The 16,079-nt window shown below is 40.0% G+C and overlaps 1 protein-coding gene across 4 annotated transcripts in view; it reads right to left on the bottom strand.

Annotated features, from left to right (window-relative positions):
* The window catches only part of ELP2 (elongator acetyltransferase complex subunit 2), an 83,360-nt gene that overhangs the window by 37,202 nt on the left and 30,079 nt on the right, over positions 1-16,079 (bottom strand). For all 4 annotated transcript variants that reach the window (XR_012799155.1, XR_012799156.1, XM_075585986.1 and 1 more), the window contains exons 11-12: positions 8,112-8,243; positions 5,428-5,577 (exon numbers count right to left, since the gene is read on the bottom strand). Coding sequence is in view for 2 of the 4 variants with exons in the window: in XM_075585986.1 (XP_075442101.1) it covers positions 5,428-5,577; positions 8,112-8,243 (282 nt within the window). In the remaining 2 variants the exon portion in view is untranslated. The remainder of the gene's footprint in view (positions 1-5,427; positions 5,578-8,111; positions 8,244-16,079) is intronic.

Below are 16,079 nucleotides of genomic sequence, written 5' to 3'. Positions count from 1 at the left end.
ATATTACTGTATGCTCACTTGCATGTCTTAGACAGGTTTGCAGCCCTGCCTTTCACCATTATCACCCAGCTTACAGTGCTTCTACTGCAGCAAGGGATTCTGGGAAGTGACATGCAAATCAGCACACAGTGCCACCTTTTGCTTCAAAACCATATACCATGACCCTCTAAAGCTTATACTTGCTGCATTTCACAGCTTTTGAGCACAGCCTGGGTTAAGATGCATAGCAAGTAAACCCACCCACAGGTTTTTGCTTCAAAACCATATACCATGGTCCCCTAAAAGGTGGCACTATGTGCTCATTTGCATGTCACTTCCCAGAATCCCTTGCTGAAGTGGAAGCACTGTATGCTGGGTGATAATGGTGAAAGGCAGGGCTGCAAACCTGTCTAAGACATGCAAATGAGCATACAGTAATATATCCATTTGCTATATGCTTTACTGTGGAGGGGTTTTGTCACTTTTTTTACCCACCATAACTTAACTATATATATATAGATATATATCTATATCGCGCCATCCAGGTACATAGCACTTCAGAGCATTAATACACGTGACATAATAATATAACACAATGGGAATAAGAGCTTCAGACATGAAAGTAACAATTGGAAAGCGAGTCCCTGCCCTTAAGAGCTTACAATCTAAGTGTACATGCACACAAGGTTTTTTTTTTAAACTCAGTGCTAGTGGGAAAAATGTATTGCTGGCCCATCAGGGGCTGAAGAGGAAAGAATCCAGGACGAGAATAACTCACGGTTTATTAACTCTGAAAACTCCCAGAGCACAAAGATATTCATTTTTTTCTTGCCTTGTATAAAATAGACAGAGAAGATTCCAACAGGGAAGCACTGGGGACAAGTATAAAAACAATGAGGACAAGGGGGTTTCCTTCAATTATGACCACTGCAGTTAGAGTTGGAGACCCCTGGAAATAGTTTCTTAAAATACAAATTAAAGTCAAGAAGAGTTTTATTTGCATATGACCCCTCTTCAACACATCCCTTCTTGATCTGCAAATGAATATCAAGGTTTCCCCTGCCCCCCCCAAAGGTAACGTAAAGCTAATGTAAGTAAACGAGACCTCAAGGTAGTTAATGGCAAAGTTCTTGGAATTCAAAATACGGGTGTGTGGCAAGGGCAGATACGGTGCATTAAATTTATAGGAAGCAGAGGGTCACGGTAGGAAACTGTGCAGAAGGCTGATGGGCGAGGAAGAAAAGTTCGATGGAAGACATTTGAACGGTCTGAAGTGACTGGAGGAAACTAAAGGCCGTCAGTAGGAGAACTACGTAAGGAAGAGGAAGAGGAGTGAGCAAAAGTGCTTCCAACAGACTAAAAGCAGCAATCCCACTCCTCTCCATTTCAATCCCCATTTTCCAGGGGATACAAAATGGCTGCCAAATCTCAGGCCAATTGCAACATCATTGGTTGCAAATTTCCATTGGATGGCCATTTAATTGGATAGCCCTTAAAAAAAAAAAAAAATATGTCAGTAAATATCTCAGGGAACCGTGGGCTCCTTCCCTGCAGCTGAAAATAGTCTGGTTCCAATCCTTTCAAATAGGTGGGTTAGCTAGGGGTGGTTGCTGTTTTAAGCGAGAAGCGAGCCCCATATTAGTGTAAACCGAAACAATAAAATTTTGCACGGAATGCATATAAAACAAAGAGGAACGTTTGGCAAATGTAAAAACAAAAAGGCACCAGTGTTTAGCAGGGATCTAGATTGTGTTCTTCGTACTTTAAAACTAGCATGTAGGTTTTTGTACATTTTCCACATTTACTTTAAAAAAAAAAAAAAAAAAAATTTAAAAGGTCATGTGCAGGAGTAGATAGTCAAAAGCAAAAATTAAGGATTAAACAAAATGATATAATAATATTGTTACTGTTATGTAACGCAGGACAAAGGCACAATTCAAAAATAAGGAAAATCAACAGTTGTTTTGAAGCCCCACCGCACACTCTTGACCTGACGTTAGCTGGCAGGTTTGTTATAGTGTCTGAACAACAAACTACAAGCATCAGTCACTCAGATTTGACTCTTTACACGTCACGGTCATTGTCATTTAGACATGGGTGGAATGGCATCTTTAAAAGGTCCAGATATTTCAATAGCAACACACTGTAGACTTCATGTTCTATTCAAAAACAGGAACAACAAACCATCTTTACGCTATATATTTGGGGCTTTCCACTGCAGTCCAAGACTGAGAAACATCCCAGAGCCCCCTAAGAAAGGTCTGTGCAAAGCCTTCTAACTGGGAGACAAGCAGCTTCCTGCTAATGTGGCACAACACAATAACAAACCACCTCACACTGCAGTCCTGCCGAGATAACCGGGAGAAAAAAAATCACGTCATTACATAAAAAAAAAAAAAATCTTCCTCTTCATGCTATGTCTTGTTGCCTAGCGACAAACCGAGCTCTTTCACAGACCTACTGAAAAGAATTTTCTAGACACAAAACGGTTATTCAGCACGTTATTAAGAAATTGGTTGTTAAAACGGATTTGTTTTCTTTCAAAATTTTATTGGGGAGAAGTGAAACCCAATAGAACAATGTTTCAAGCTACAAAGTCTGCATTGAAATATACTTTGGAGCATAGTAACGCGGGCAGATAAAAATAAATAAAAACTATAATGCGTACTGTAGTATTTAGAACACAAATAGAGCTTTAAAAATGTTTCATAGTTGCATGACGTCCCAGTTCAGTTCAGGTGTTTTGAGGGTGTTGGTGGATAACCCTCATGCAAAACCCTTTCTGTGTAAAATAAAGAGCAATTGCACCGACATATGTTGTAGTGCGTAATAGTACAATGCCTTAATGGAGACAAGGTGGCACTGGAGGCTCAGTCAGTGATGAAGCAGAAGCACGTTCCTTTCTCTGTGACCCGTGAAACGAGTAGGGTTGTGTGTGCCCGATGAGAAGCGAGATACCGGGACAAGTTGTTGGAGATCTGATGTCAGTACAGTGATGTCAACTGAGGGGCGGATAATCGTGCGACGGGCGCTGAGAGAGGAACACCGTGCCACTTCTCCACATATAGAACCTCCAGTGCCACCTCATGGTCATTAAAGGCATTGTGCTATTAAACCAGCAACCCTGGGTGGGGGGGTTGGTATTATTATAAAAAAATTTTTAAGAGTTATAGGTTTGAAGCAGAGTATCTCCCAGAGCTTAACTGCATTGATTTCTGCTTCGGAGACCCTCTGCTTCCCAAGATACTTAGTTTTGTAGGAGGTGCTGGAAGCAGCTCCGGTTGGGTTTATGGAAATGGCGGATTTAAAGCTTCTCGTCATCCCTTGCGGCTTCCTATTGGCCAGTGCAACATTTAAACCTACCAGCACGGTGGTAAGAATTTTGTGGAGCGGGATAGGGGGGGGGGGCACCACAGCTGAAATGGATGTGGTTCACTTTCACCTCTGACCTAGAGCACCAAGGGCAGTCCTTTCCTTGCTCTTCCCTGACTCCCTATTAGAGTCAGACGTATCGTTATCACCCCCCACTCCCCAAGGGGAAGGGACAGTAGGTGCCAGAGCCCTGTACACACCTGTGTGATACCAGTCTCTCTCAAGGGGGAGAAACATGACTAAATTTAGTGTTGCAGCCCCTTAAGTACCGAGGGGTAAGGTCCAAGGTCTGAGCCCCTTATTGGGTAGAACACAGGCCTTAGCCCATCTCCTCCCCTGTCATTCAAGGAAGCTGCTGCTGATGGGGGAAACCCAGGATTGGTCCTAACACTGCCTGCACTGTTACCAGGGCTTGCATGTCAGGGAGAGCAGATTAGTAGCCAAGCCAGGCATGGCTACATATATACTATAATATAGTTCTTTCTGCTATTTCATATTTGTCCACCCCTTTAAAGAAGCAGAAGTTGAGTATCAACCAACAACCTTAACACACCTGTGTTGTAAACTTCATGCAAGAAGTAGTACTTTAGCATTATCCTAATTTTTATAGCTCCATTTGTTTTTTTTTCACCTCTTACCACTTTAATATAGATTTTTAAGAAGAGGATTACTTTGGGTACATCTAAATGAATGTAAAGTTTTGTTTAGTCAGTCTTCTTTCATATTCTTGTGTGTTAAGATTTATGGTTATTCTTTTAATTTTATACTATATATTGCTATTTATCTGACACATTTGTTCACTATTTCTCACATATGGATAAATATATAGGTGTTCTTCATTTTATATTCCAATATTAAATATTGCTATATTTATTTGAATTAATTATATACTTTTTTCTTTACTTTGTTGTACACGATTGATTGCAGTACTATCACTATACAGTTAAAAGATTTAAAATGGTGAATCACGCATCTAATATATTCACCATGAGGGCTACACGAGACTTAAATGTGACACACATTTTTTTTTATAAAGTTACAATACAGTAGGTAATCCCATCACAGTATAAGATTAAAGTTCATTTCACTTTATTTGATAAACTTTTAACTATAGAATTGAAAGAATGGTGGGATGTTTCAAAATTGGAACAATATTTATCAGTTAAAAGAATCAAAGAGGACTAAGACTGTTCAAAGCACCGACAATAGATCTTAATAAATGAATGAAATGAATGGAACAGATTATTAGACCTAGATGCTCCTTCGAGTTTATGAGACTATTAATACGTAGGAAACAGTCTCTGAAAAGGAAATATTGAAATTACCAGATCTTTTAGAGCCATTTCAAGAACAAGAAAAGTACAAACAATTAGAAGAAAATGTTAAGATACAGATTAACACCACAGAAAAAGGGGTTATCAAAGTGAAACAAAGAAGATTACCAGAACAAATGTTATAGAAATTGGAAAAAGAGGCAGCCTTCAGAGAGCAGGATATCCAGAAATTAAAACAAACAGGGAATTAAATATACAACACTCAAATAAAACGGAGAGCAGGTTCATTCCCTGGACTACCCAAGTATCTCTGAGAGCATAGAGGCAGCGAGACTAACACAGCGCCGGTCCATCTGCTGACATCATCAAGCAGAGACCAGGAGAGGCTTGGAGAGCACGCTGCAGAGCCTACACCGTGCTGAGTGTTTGTCGTGCTTCCAAACTGGGATTTAACCCAAACATGACTGTTGCAACTAAAATATTGTAAATGGCTTTCTTTTATTTGGGTATTAATTAAAAAAAAATTAGAAGTACAGTAATTCACTATATCCAGTTTCTGGATTTAGTACGTTTGTAACCAGGAGGAACAGTGACATACAGATCATCACATGCACTTCACCACACTCCAGTGGAGTAACACGCTGAAAAAGTGAAACATTTGTGAGTTTATTATTTTTACAAGAAGTTTTGCCAACACATTTTGAGATACTACACCATGACGTTTTTCTTTTCCCTTACTTTTTGTGCATAGGTCACTTCCTTATATGTTACACACCATCTTATATGTTAATTTAGTACATACCCGTGTCTGCCCCTCTATCTTCCATGGAGCAAAGAGTCTTGTTGTTTGATCAGAGCCCACAGTTATTACAAATTCTCCATCGGGATCCCACCTTAGTCCCTGCACACTGTTAAAATGTCCAGATATCACAACCATGGGAATCCATTCGCCCTAATAAGGAACATATAGAATGCCAATATAAATTAGTCTTAGAAATTGTTTAATTCTTCACCTTTATTCAAAGCGATTTGCACAGTCTACATTTTACACTATAATGACATTCAATGGCAGCATGACGTGTTTGGATTCTAATGAATCATCCATTAATCTGGGGATCTCAATTCTGCATAAATGGTAGTCTGATTAGCCTTTAGACAAAATAGATACCTCAATGACAAAAACATATAGGGGTTTATCAAAATAAAAATATCCAACTTACATTTGATAGAAATAATTTTGTTTTTTAAATCTGATGCTGTTTTTTTCTATTCAACTTTACTTGGTAATTATGACCCCATGGGGTCTATTTTTCAAAGTGGTGTCAAGGTCTTAGGTACCTTACAGGACATTAAAATGAATGGTCCCTAAAGGGCTTTAAGAATTTGTACCACTTGGTAAATATGAACTAGAAAAAAGAAAACGTGCTGGAAAAAGCACTTAAATATAATGCATAAAATATATGTGTATACTAAATGTGATAAAAATAAAATTAATCAAAAACAAGAGTACAAAGAAGCTCACATGTATGTATGTATGAGGTAGGCAGCCTGATAACGCTGACTGAACAAAGTCAGGAAACATACAAAGAAAACATAAATACAGACCGGCGCCTTGGAAAATAAAGGGCATATAGTTCTTGCCAGTGTATCTGGATATTTGTTGGACTTTATTTTTCAAGGCGCCGGTCTGTATTTGTTTTCCCTTTTTACTTGGTAAATATGGCCAATAGTTTTAGCCTTTTAAAATTATACTTGTCGAATCTCACCTCCATAGAAAATGGATCAAGGCAATCCAGTTTCCAAACAATATACAGTACATTGCTTGTTTGTTCATGTTTTAGTCCGTTTAGCATCCTTTTAATGCTTCACAGACCCTTCCATCAGTAAATAGTCAAAGCACTACCAGTGTATTTGTATATTCTCCAAAGATGGCAAATTACTCTGTGCAATGCGTTATTTCTTTTGAGCCACATAGTTTTGTTTTGCAAAGATCATATCAGGGCAAACTGTTCAGGAGTTTGTGTGTCTATGTATATCAACATGTTAACTTTATATAGCGTTTTAAGTAACTTTAGAAAACATCTACATGCCTTTAAGCCCTGAGCCTCAATGAACTCCAGTCACACTGAGGCATAACTACATGAACACAAAAAGCACCTCTGGACCTTGCCATTATGCAGAATGAATAATAAGTGTGTCCTTGTCAACAAGTGATGTGGTAATCAGCCTAAATTGACCTGGGATTTAAAATACAAGCAAAGAAAAACACACCCTTCAGTCTGTATTTTAAGCTCTACCTCATCGTGTGCAAACAGTATGTTAAAAGGTGCAGGGCATACTTAATGAATTGAACGGATGCTGTGCTGTATATCGGCACCATGTCGCCTTGACAGCAGGCTTTTCATAAGTTTTATAAATAAAATAGAGAAGTGCCAGTTGGACTACTGCTGCAATCAGCTCTAATGTGCTGCAATTCTGATTGCCATCTGCCCTGCTCTGATTAGCATCGCATTCCCACAAAGGATGATCATCTTTGCATAAAATAAATCACTACTGAAGAGTGGATGCTGAAATACCCCTTGTCTTACAGCTTTTAGCACTAATTACAGGGGCTTTGGTAGCTATTCTGCCATGCTTATGATTTAAATTGGGGGGCGGGGGGGGAGATGTGTGCGATTTGATTTCAATTGGGGGGGGAGGTGTGCACACACATACGGTATGTATATATACATATTGGCAGATATATTTGACAGAGAAAGGTAAGGTCAAAATTTGACTACAGTACATCTCATTGTAATATATCTCATTCACCAACATCTCCAAAGATCGCGGCCTACAATGTTTACTATTGCAAGTTGAGCAAAACAGAGATAAATAGAAAAGCATACACGGTCTCAAAGTTACACTTTTAAAGCAATGTTCTAGTCTGAAACACTTGATACTTATTCCACTACTTGTTTTATACTACATTGATCCCAATTAGAACATTCTGATTAGCTTAGAAAATTGGATCATTTGATTGTATTAATTGCCTCATTTGTCAAAACATCTTTACGCAATGTTCCCTTGATTAAAAAAAAAAAAACTTTTGGTAAAGATTACATTTTTTTTAACAAACCCATTGATTGTTATTTTTTCTTTTAAATCGAGACTCGCAGTTTAAAAAGAAATAAAAAAAGGTCCAAGGTTTGGTGGCACCTATGATAAGATGGTACCAAACTATACATGCTCTTCATTTCATGCTGCCGGATATAGATGTAGCCAACGTTATTGAAACTGCTGGTGCGCTCCAGCGGGATGTATACAACACACGAGAAGCGGCCATTGTTTGGATTCCGCCGCATGCAAGACAGGGGGCGGGGCTACCACCCTATTGCATCCACGGGAACGCGCCAGCGGCCGCAATAACGTTGGCTACATCTGCAAGCTTATCAGAACGAGCCTTACATAACTTGGTAATCTGCAGGTGATTACTGTACGTCTTACTTGTTTAGTTGTATTCTGACTCCACATGTGCAGCGCACCGTGAAATGCATGAGCAAGAATCGTTGACTTGTCAGGACCAAATTGGCAGCCAAAAAACCCCAGTGTGTTCCCTCCAACTTCTCCTACACGGACCTGTATTTTAAAAGAAAACAAGCATTACAACAATTTAGAAACCTTTAGGAATTTTTTTTTTTTTTTAAATGTCATAAGTGATCAAAACATTTTTCCTTTTTAACCCTGTCAGTGCTAGAAAGACTTGCAATACCTTGAACCAGAGCACTAATAGGGTTTGATATTATACTTAATGCAGATGCTAGTTTTAAGACAACATACTTTGCTTCCACAAGAAACGTAATGGTGAAACCAAGACACAATCACACAATATTCCATTCTTATTTTGGAGGTGGCCATCCAGACCAAAAGCATGTTATAACTTTATTTCATAATAACAACTTTATTTCATATAGCACTTTTCTCCCATTGTGACTCAAAGCACTTCACAATTAAGAGTCGGTACGCAGCACATACAGCAGGAATTTTACACATACACATTTGGTGCCTGAGGCACAGGGAGATAAAGTGACTTTCCCATAGAGCTGACACTGGGAATTGAACAAGGTTCCCCTGATTCATGAACAGTTTAATTGCTTACAGAGTCCGTGTCTTTACTCACCGAGCCGCTCCTTCATGTTGCAAGGTGTCTGCATAACTGCTTTTGATGTGGAGTCATTTTAGTAATGCAAGTGATTATTACCATGAACATATTTCAATTTGGTACATTTTAAATGTGAAAAACATTTACAAACTACTATACTGATGCTTTGAATTTTTAAGCTTCATCAGGACAAATGCCCAAGAGGAGAAAACCCCAGATTGAGACCAGGAGATGGCCCAGATGAGAACCTTGCACACATGTGCAAGCCTGTATATTGAGGCTGAAAGGAAGATGTGAAATCTTGGGACATGCCACGTTTATTTTTTTTCCTGCTGGAACACAGAGGGTTTCCCTCTTCTTTAGCTTCAATTAGTGATTTGCAACAAATTGCACCCAGAGGGAAACTAGTCATTCTTAGATCAGTTGAAGCTGCAAAAATGTTTTTGAGATCCAGGCACAACGCTGATATCTCTGTGCCAAATGGTAATTAAACAAAAAGTATATAACTTGCCACAGAGAAACAATGGATATTGTTTTTTTTTCTCTTTCTTTTTACAATATCATGTCCAATAAATAGCTCAATGATAAAGCTGAAACAACTTTCGATCTGGGGATGGGTTGAATGAACAGGCTGTTTCAGTACAAGGTCGCTATCATTTAGTGATAATGTGATGTTTAGTCACTGGCTTCTAAATCACTGGCTTCTAAATATATGTCCATAAACAAAGATGTATGACACCTTCTTTCCAACAAAATACAGTATAGAATGGAAGTATTTAAAAGAGAAAAACAAAGGCTAGAACAATGGGTCATGCTCTGACGCTTTAGTGCGGTAGGGGCCAGGGGAAAATGTGAGGAAGACAGAGTGCATGAAACATCACAGTGCCACAATTTAAACCAGCTGGGATAGACACAAGGGTATCCTAGGTGGGAAAACAGCACTGATGAAATGGAATGGATGCTTTTACAGCAGCTGAAGAAAAAACTACTCGTTTCTGAAGTAAAAGCAAGAAGAAAAACAGCGCTTCTTTTTTCTTATAGTCTAGGGGTGTTGAGCCACGTCAATATCAACAGCAGACGCCTTTATGTTATATTTACACAAGGTTTTGTATATATTTCATTGTGGTGATAAGATATCACTGAGGGGTATTGGTTATATAATCACTTTTCATTTATTGAATATTTTCTAGTAGCGCACCGATTTATTTTTTATTTAGTTTCTGAAGTATCTGTTTCGAAGCCACAGACAGCCTTAGGCTGCGTCCACACAGGGGCAGACCGCGCGGACATGTCTGCACGCTGAGCGATCAGACTGCATAAAGGCAGTGACCTCATCTATACAGTGTGCGGGCGTTCGATGCGCGTGAAATCAGTCAAAACTGATTTCTCGCGCAATATGGCAGTCACGTGAGCGGCTCGACAAATGAGGGCAACCCAGCTCCGTGATGTCACTGGACTGCCCATAGACACGCCCCCGGACGGTGCGCGTACAAAGCCCAGGGAAAGCACCCGCTTTCCCTCAGCCTCCGCTCGGCTGTAATGTCTATGGACGCAGCCTTAGGCTACGCTTATAGTGCCGGTGACGGCGACGTGACGGTCAGGCTACGGTCGCTGGAAAAATCAAATGGAGATGATTTCCAGCAATCGCGACTAAACCGTCGCTACGCGCTTACAATACGGCGGCAATGCATTTGCTGCAACGTCGCTGTCGCCTGCACTATAAGCGCAGCCTAAACTAAAGCAAAGCTCTAGATACAGGAACCACAGCGTTTTGTGTATTATTATTCTAAAACAAATGGTCATTGTGGGGTGCCGGTATCTACTATGCATTGAAATACATTGAAATGTCACGTGACGCGAGACGCGAGACTTTTACATGCATAGGAGATACCGGCATCCTATATCGGAGCCTGTATCTCGGGAAGCAGGGGGTCCCCGGAACTCAAATCAACATGATAGTGCTCCGGAGACCACCTGCTCATCTACACTAGTAAGAACATTTTAATTAAAATATGTAGTAAAAAACAATACACAACTCACCCTGTGCCCCACATAAAACCATTATTTATTATTTTTACACACAGGATTAATACCACAGGCCGGCGGGGGTCCCTGGGTGGTCCTCACAAGCGTCCGCAGGCCTCACAGTGCACCCCGGGAGTTACCATGGGAGTCTGGGGGCCCTCAGGTGGTCCCCGCTAGGCTCTGTGGGCCTCCAGGTGGTCCTCGCGGGTATCTGTGGACCTCATGGGGTCTGCGGGTCCCTGTGTCGTCCCCACGGGTGTCTGGGGGCCTCCAGGTGGTTCCCATGGGTGTCTGGGGGCCCTGCGGGTGTCAGGGGGCACCACAGGGGTCCCCGAAGGTGTACGAGGGTCCTCAGGTGGTCCTGTGGGTCCCCGCTGGCCTCCGGTACACCATTCATGTATTTAAAAAAAAAAAAAAACATGGCCTACATTTCAATAAATACACCCCCCCCCCCACCAAACACATACTGTACAGTAATGTGCAAAATATCTATTATCCAGATATGGATAATAGATTATTTGCCCATTATTAAACACAACATTAGCCAGCCAGCATAAATAAAGTAAATAAAAACCGTTCTACTTAACCCTGCCAACATGAAGGGCGTCCTCATCACCATGTCCTCAGATGCTAGCAATAATACATAAAAAATATAATCTAATGGCCCCAAACCCTTAATAACCTTTTCTTCTTTCTTTAATCTTCTCATCTTTTTCTTTCTTCATCTGTGATTATTTCTTCATTATTTTTTATCTTCTGTCTTCATCTGTTAATCCATGTTAAACCCACAAGGTTGACCCGACGGCTTCTTGAGCTCAAATGAGACGTTAAAAAAAAATAAAAAAGGGGGGGGGCCCACATGGTTTTTACAGCCAATCAGCTGGTGTGTGAACCATTTGCCGTCCAAATGTGACGTCACAGACCATATTTAAGGCCGTGACGTCTCATTTGAGCTCAAGAAGCCGTCGGGTCAACATTGTGGGTTTAACATGGGGTTATTTGATTAACAGATGAAGATAAAGACACAAGATAAAGAAAAACAAGAAATGATCACAGATTAAGAAAGAAGAAGATGGTGGAAGATTAAAGAAAGATGAATTTTGTTACCTGTCATTTATCTTCACGGTGGATGGCGTTGGATTGAGTTTCATGACGTCACGGTACGAGAGCTTGCTGATTTCCCAGGATTCAGAGGGCCAACGCTTCTAAAAGGCAAGATAAATATTGAATGTATGTACTTTTATTTTTACAGGTTTTTTGATTGGATTTTTCTTTTTTTATGTTTTTCATTGCCAATTGACAGCTAATGTATTTATCTGTGCCTGTTTAGGGTTCAGATGAATATAGTGGGAGTCAATGCATTTTGGCAAATGCATTTTTTCTGTTGACTGTTTTATTTTCTATTTCTTTTTATTGTTTAGATTAAATTGATTTGAATTGTCATGGCATGTTGTTTTCTTTTTACAGATTGGTTAGCGATTTTATTTAATGATGTATTTTGGTGGCTACTGGTTTTAATTAATGTGTTGCCTAGTTGTGTGCATGAATTAACTGTTGTGTTGGTTACTGCTTTTAGGTATTACATTTATTTTTTGGCTAGTGGTATGATTTATGTAATTGATTGCATCGTGGTTTTAATTATTTTATTGGATGCCTAGTGGTTTTATTTATTTAATTGATTGGCTAGTGGTTTTATTTAGTTAATTGCTTGGTTGGCTAGTGGTTTTAATTTTTGTTTCTGGGTGTTTAGGTGCTTGTTGTATCTGTTTTATTATTGTGTATTTTTGACATTCATGCTTTTGTATTAGTGTGACCATTGACTGCTATAGTAGCTTATCATGCCCATATTATATGGGTATGATGTACTAGTATGCCACTCAATGGGTACAGGGAGGGTATAGTGGGTCCGGGGTGGGAGGTTAGGCCTCCCGGTGGGTAGTGGGGGACGGTGGTTAGGCCTCCCAGGTGGGTAGTGGGGCAGGTTGGGTTAACCTCTTAATTACTATAGTGGTTATTAACCGCTAAAGTGATTAAGGGGTTAGATTGTACTTTTTAGGCATTGTTGCAGGCATCGGAGGACATCGCCCTGCAGTATGCTGACGAGGATGCCCTTCATGTTGGTAGGGGTAATTAGAACGTTTTTTAATTTAGTTTATTTAAGATGGCTGGATAATGTGTTTAATAATTGGCAAATAATCTATTATCCATACCTGGATAATAGTTATTTTGCACATTACTGTATGTGTCTGGTGGTGGGGGGGGGGGGGGGGGAGGAGTTGTATGTATTGAAATGTAGGCCATATTTTATAAATGCAGGAATGGGACCACCCGAAGACCCACGGACGCCCATGGGGACCACCGCAGGGACCACCCAAGGGCCCACAGACACCCGTGGGGATGACACAGGGACCCCAGACACCCGTGGGAACCCTCCGGGGTGCTCTGTGTGGCCTGCAGATACTAGTGGGGACCACCAAGGGACGCCCGCTGGCCTGTGTCTAAAAAAATAAATAATGGTTTTATGTGGGGGCACAGGGGTTGGGTAGTTGTTTATTAAATATTGTAATTGTTTTTGGTGGCCTAGGAGGTGGCTAGTAGGGCTGTTGTGTGTATTTTTTTGTATTGTGGGTAGCGGGGGTGGGTGAAGGAGGAATTAGCCCCAAGGATGGGTGTTTAGACCTACCGGGTGGGTAGCAGGAAGGGATTAACCCCTTCATTTGCTTAGCGGTATTAACCGCTAAGGTAATGAAGGGGTTAAGTCCATCCACAAGGCCTAAACACCCACCAAGGGCCAAATACCACCTCCACCCACCCCCCGCTACCCACAATAAGCATGGCGCTGCTGGTTAACCCCTTCATTGCCTTGGCGGTTTTCCACTAAGGTAATGAAGTTGCCTAAAAATGCATTTTTCATGCATCAGATTCATGTCGGGGGGCTCCGGTGCTGGTATTAATGGGTATCAGCTTTGGAGTCTCCCAGCATCAATCCGAGGCAGGAAAAATGCATTTATTTTTTTCTAAGTGCCTTCTCGGCAGCTTCTTACCTCCTTTTGTGGCGAGGCGATTTGGGGAGGAAATCTCCATTCTTGAGTGCCGATCAGCCTCGGCAGAAAGAAACAACGATTTTTGCTCTTATCGCCAGTTTATCAGGGCTTACTGAAAATCGCTGCAGGCTTTTTTGGTGATAAGGAGAGACTGTAGTATGTAGGACGTGTATTAAACAACACATGATACAAGGCTATACTGTTGCGACATTGTTGCAGTTACCTGTTTCTTTGAAAAGAAACTTACATAATAAACACTACGGTCTCTCTGAGGGCTCACACGGTTTTATGTTGTTTACTTCACCACTACATTCATTGTAGGAGATTTAAGCATTTAGATTGTTAATGTTCGAGTAGTATATCTGGAAGCTGTCTCTGCTAACACCACGTTCATACCTATATATCAGGATCTGGGACCTTTCTTCCAGTACACTATGAGTGAATTTTAAGACCATTTTTAATGAACCCCTCTGGCAGTTCATATTTGGAACTTATTTGGGAACATTTGGTAATTTGTCCAAGTATATGCACAGAGGATCAGACAATTATCTATGTGAAAATGGATACACAAAAAAACATTTTAGTTATCAAATAAGTTTATTCAGAGTGCATACAGCAGAGACAGCTTCAAAACAAAAAGCTCTCTCCCAGATAATACGGTATGTTTCCCTGTGGGATTAAAAAAAAACACGAGGCGGCGCTCCCTGAGCTTTTGAATCCAACATCTATATAGCTAACTATTAATACCTTAGTCACGTGGAGCCTTCTCCTGACTGATCAGCTGTTCCTCAGTGGCTTTGAAAGATTAAATCCACTGATTAGATTGGTAATTCAGCTCATTAGATTGTTACATTTATATTGGGATTTTGGAGGCAATTACTGTTGTTATCGCGATCCAACACAATAGGATCGTGGTTCTCCCCCCTATTTCAGTTTGACCGAGTTTGGCGAATATCTTTTATTAACCCCTCCAGATATTTACACTAAGAACCTACTTGGGGACATTGTGGTCATCTGCTTGAACTCACATACTTGGGATCAAACAACTATTTGTACAATTGGAAACCTAGTCCTGTTCTATCCTAACCAACCACGGTAACCATCTTCATGAAGTTCATTTCCAGAACTTGTCTGGGGACAAATCTGGCCAATCTCTGATTATACATATTAAAGTGTATACCATTATACTGTATACAGGGTTACCAATTACACTATTGGGAAACTGTCCTCGTGTCTCTAACTTTATGGGTCTTTCATTACCCAATATTGAGACCTTGGAACACCAGTGTACACAGTTATTATAAGTCTTATCCTCAGTCTTATCCTCAGTGTTTAATAGCCCTAGTATTACGTCTGAGGTGAAGGTCTCTCTACATGCCCGTATATTTTAATAATTGTGTTCACCAATCTTGGGAACATATGATCCTCTTGGGAACATATGATCAGTACATACTGTATATGATAAATATGTACATATACGATAAATATGGTAACTTTATGTACATTAAGAAATTGTCACCAATGCACTGTTCTGTTCCGTGACGTCCCACATGACGTTCAAATTTCATTGATGAACGATAATAGTTTTACAGATGTGTTATAATATTACGTGACATCACCTATCCTTGAAATGTCCATATTATCTTTTGGGTTTCTTTTAAGCATTTAAAAAAAACTATTATAAGTGACTGATATATTCAGGTCACCATACAATATTAGTATTTGATCAAGAGTCCATCCTTAGTACTCAAACTAGGATCAAAGCTGCATCACAGTTTTTTTTAACACCCATTATTTTAGTTTCTTGGTTGACATTAAATACTATTTTAAGTAACCCATCTTTACACTATCAGTTGAGTGCCCACACTAGGTCTCTTTTTCTTGCTCATCGTTCTGATACACATGTTTAATGCCAACACTTGCATTACAGAGATGCATCTTAAAATCTAATTTCACTCACTGGGCGCTTGTACAGCACGTATGCAAAACAGAATGTAGCATCTGTCAAGCTAAAGTAAAAACACCTTCTGTACCTGTTTGACAGATGTGTGAATAAAAGAGTGCTGTGCATATACAGCACACAGTTTTGTACTACACACATCTTAAAAAACAAAAAAACTAACTTGTCATTATTCTCTATGTATTATTTTTGAAAGATTCATTTAATTCAAAAACACGCCATGCTAAAATGTTTTGACAATATAGTGAAATATAGGAATTGTACGTTATGCTGAATTACTCTTT

This window comes from Ascaphus truei, chromosome 2, assembly GCF_040206685.1.
Source record: "Ascaphus truei isolate aAscTru1 chromosome 2, aAscTru1.hap1, whole genome shotgun sequence".
NCBI lineage: Eukaryota > Metazoa > Chordata > Amphibia > Anura > Ascaphidae > Ascaphus > Ascaphus truei.
The sequence above is the reverse complement of the archived record's forward strand: the minus strand, read 5'-3'. Positions and strand labels throughout refer to the sequence as shown.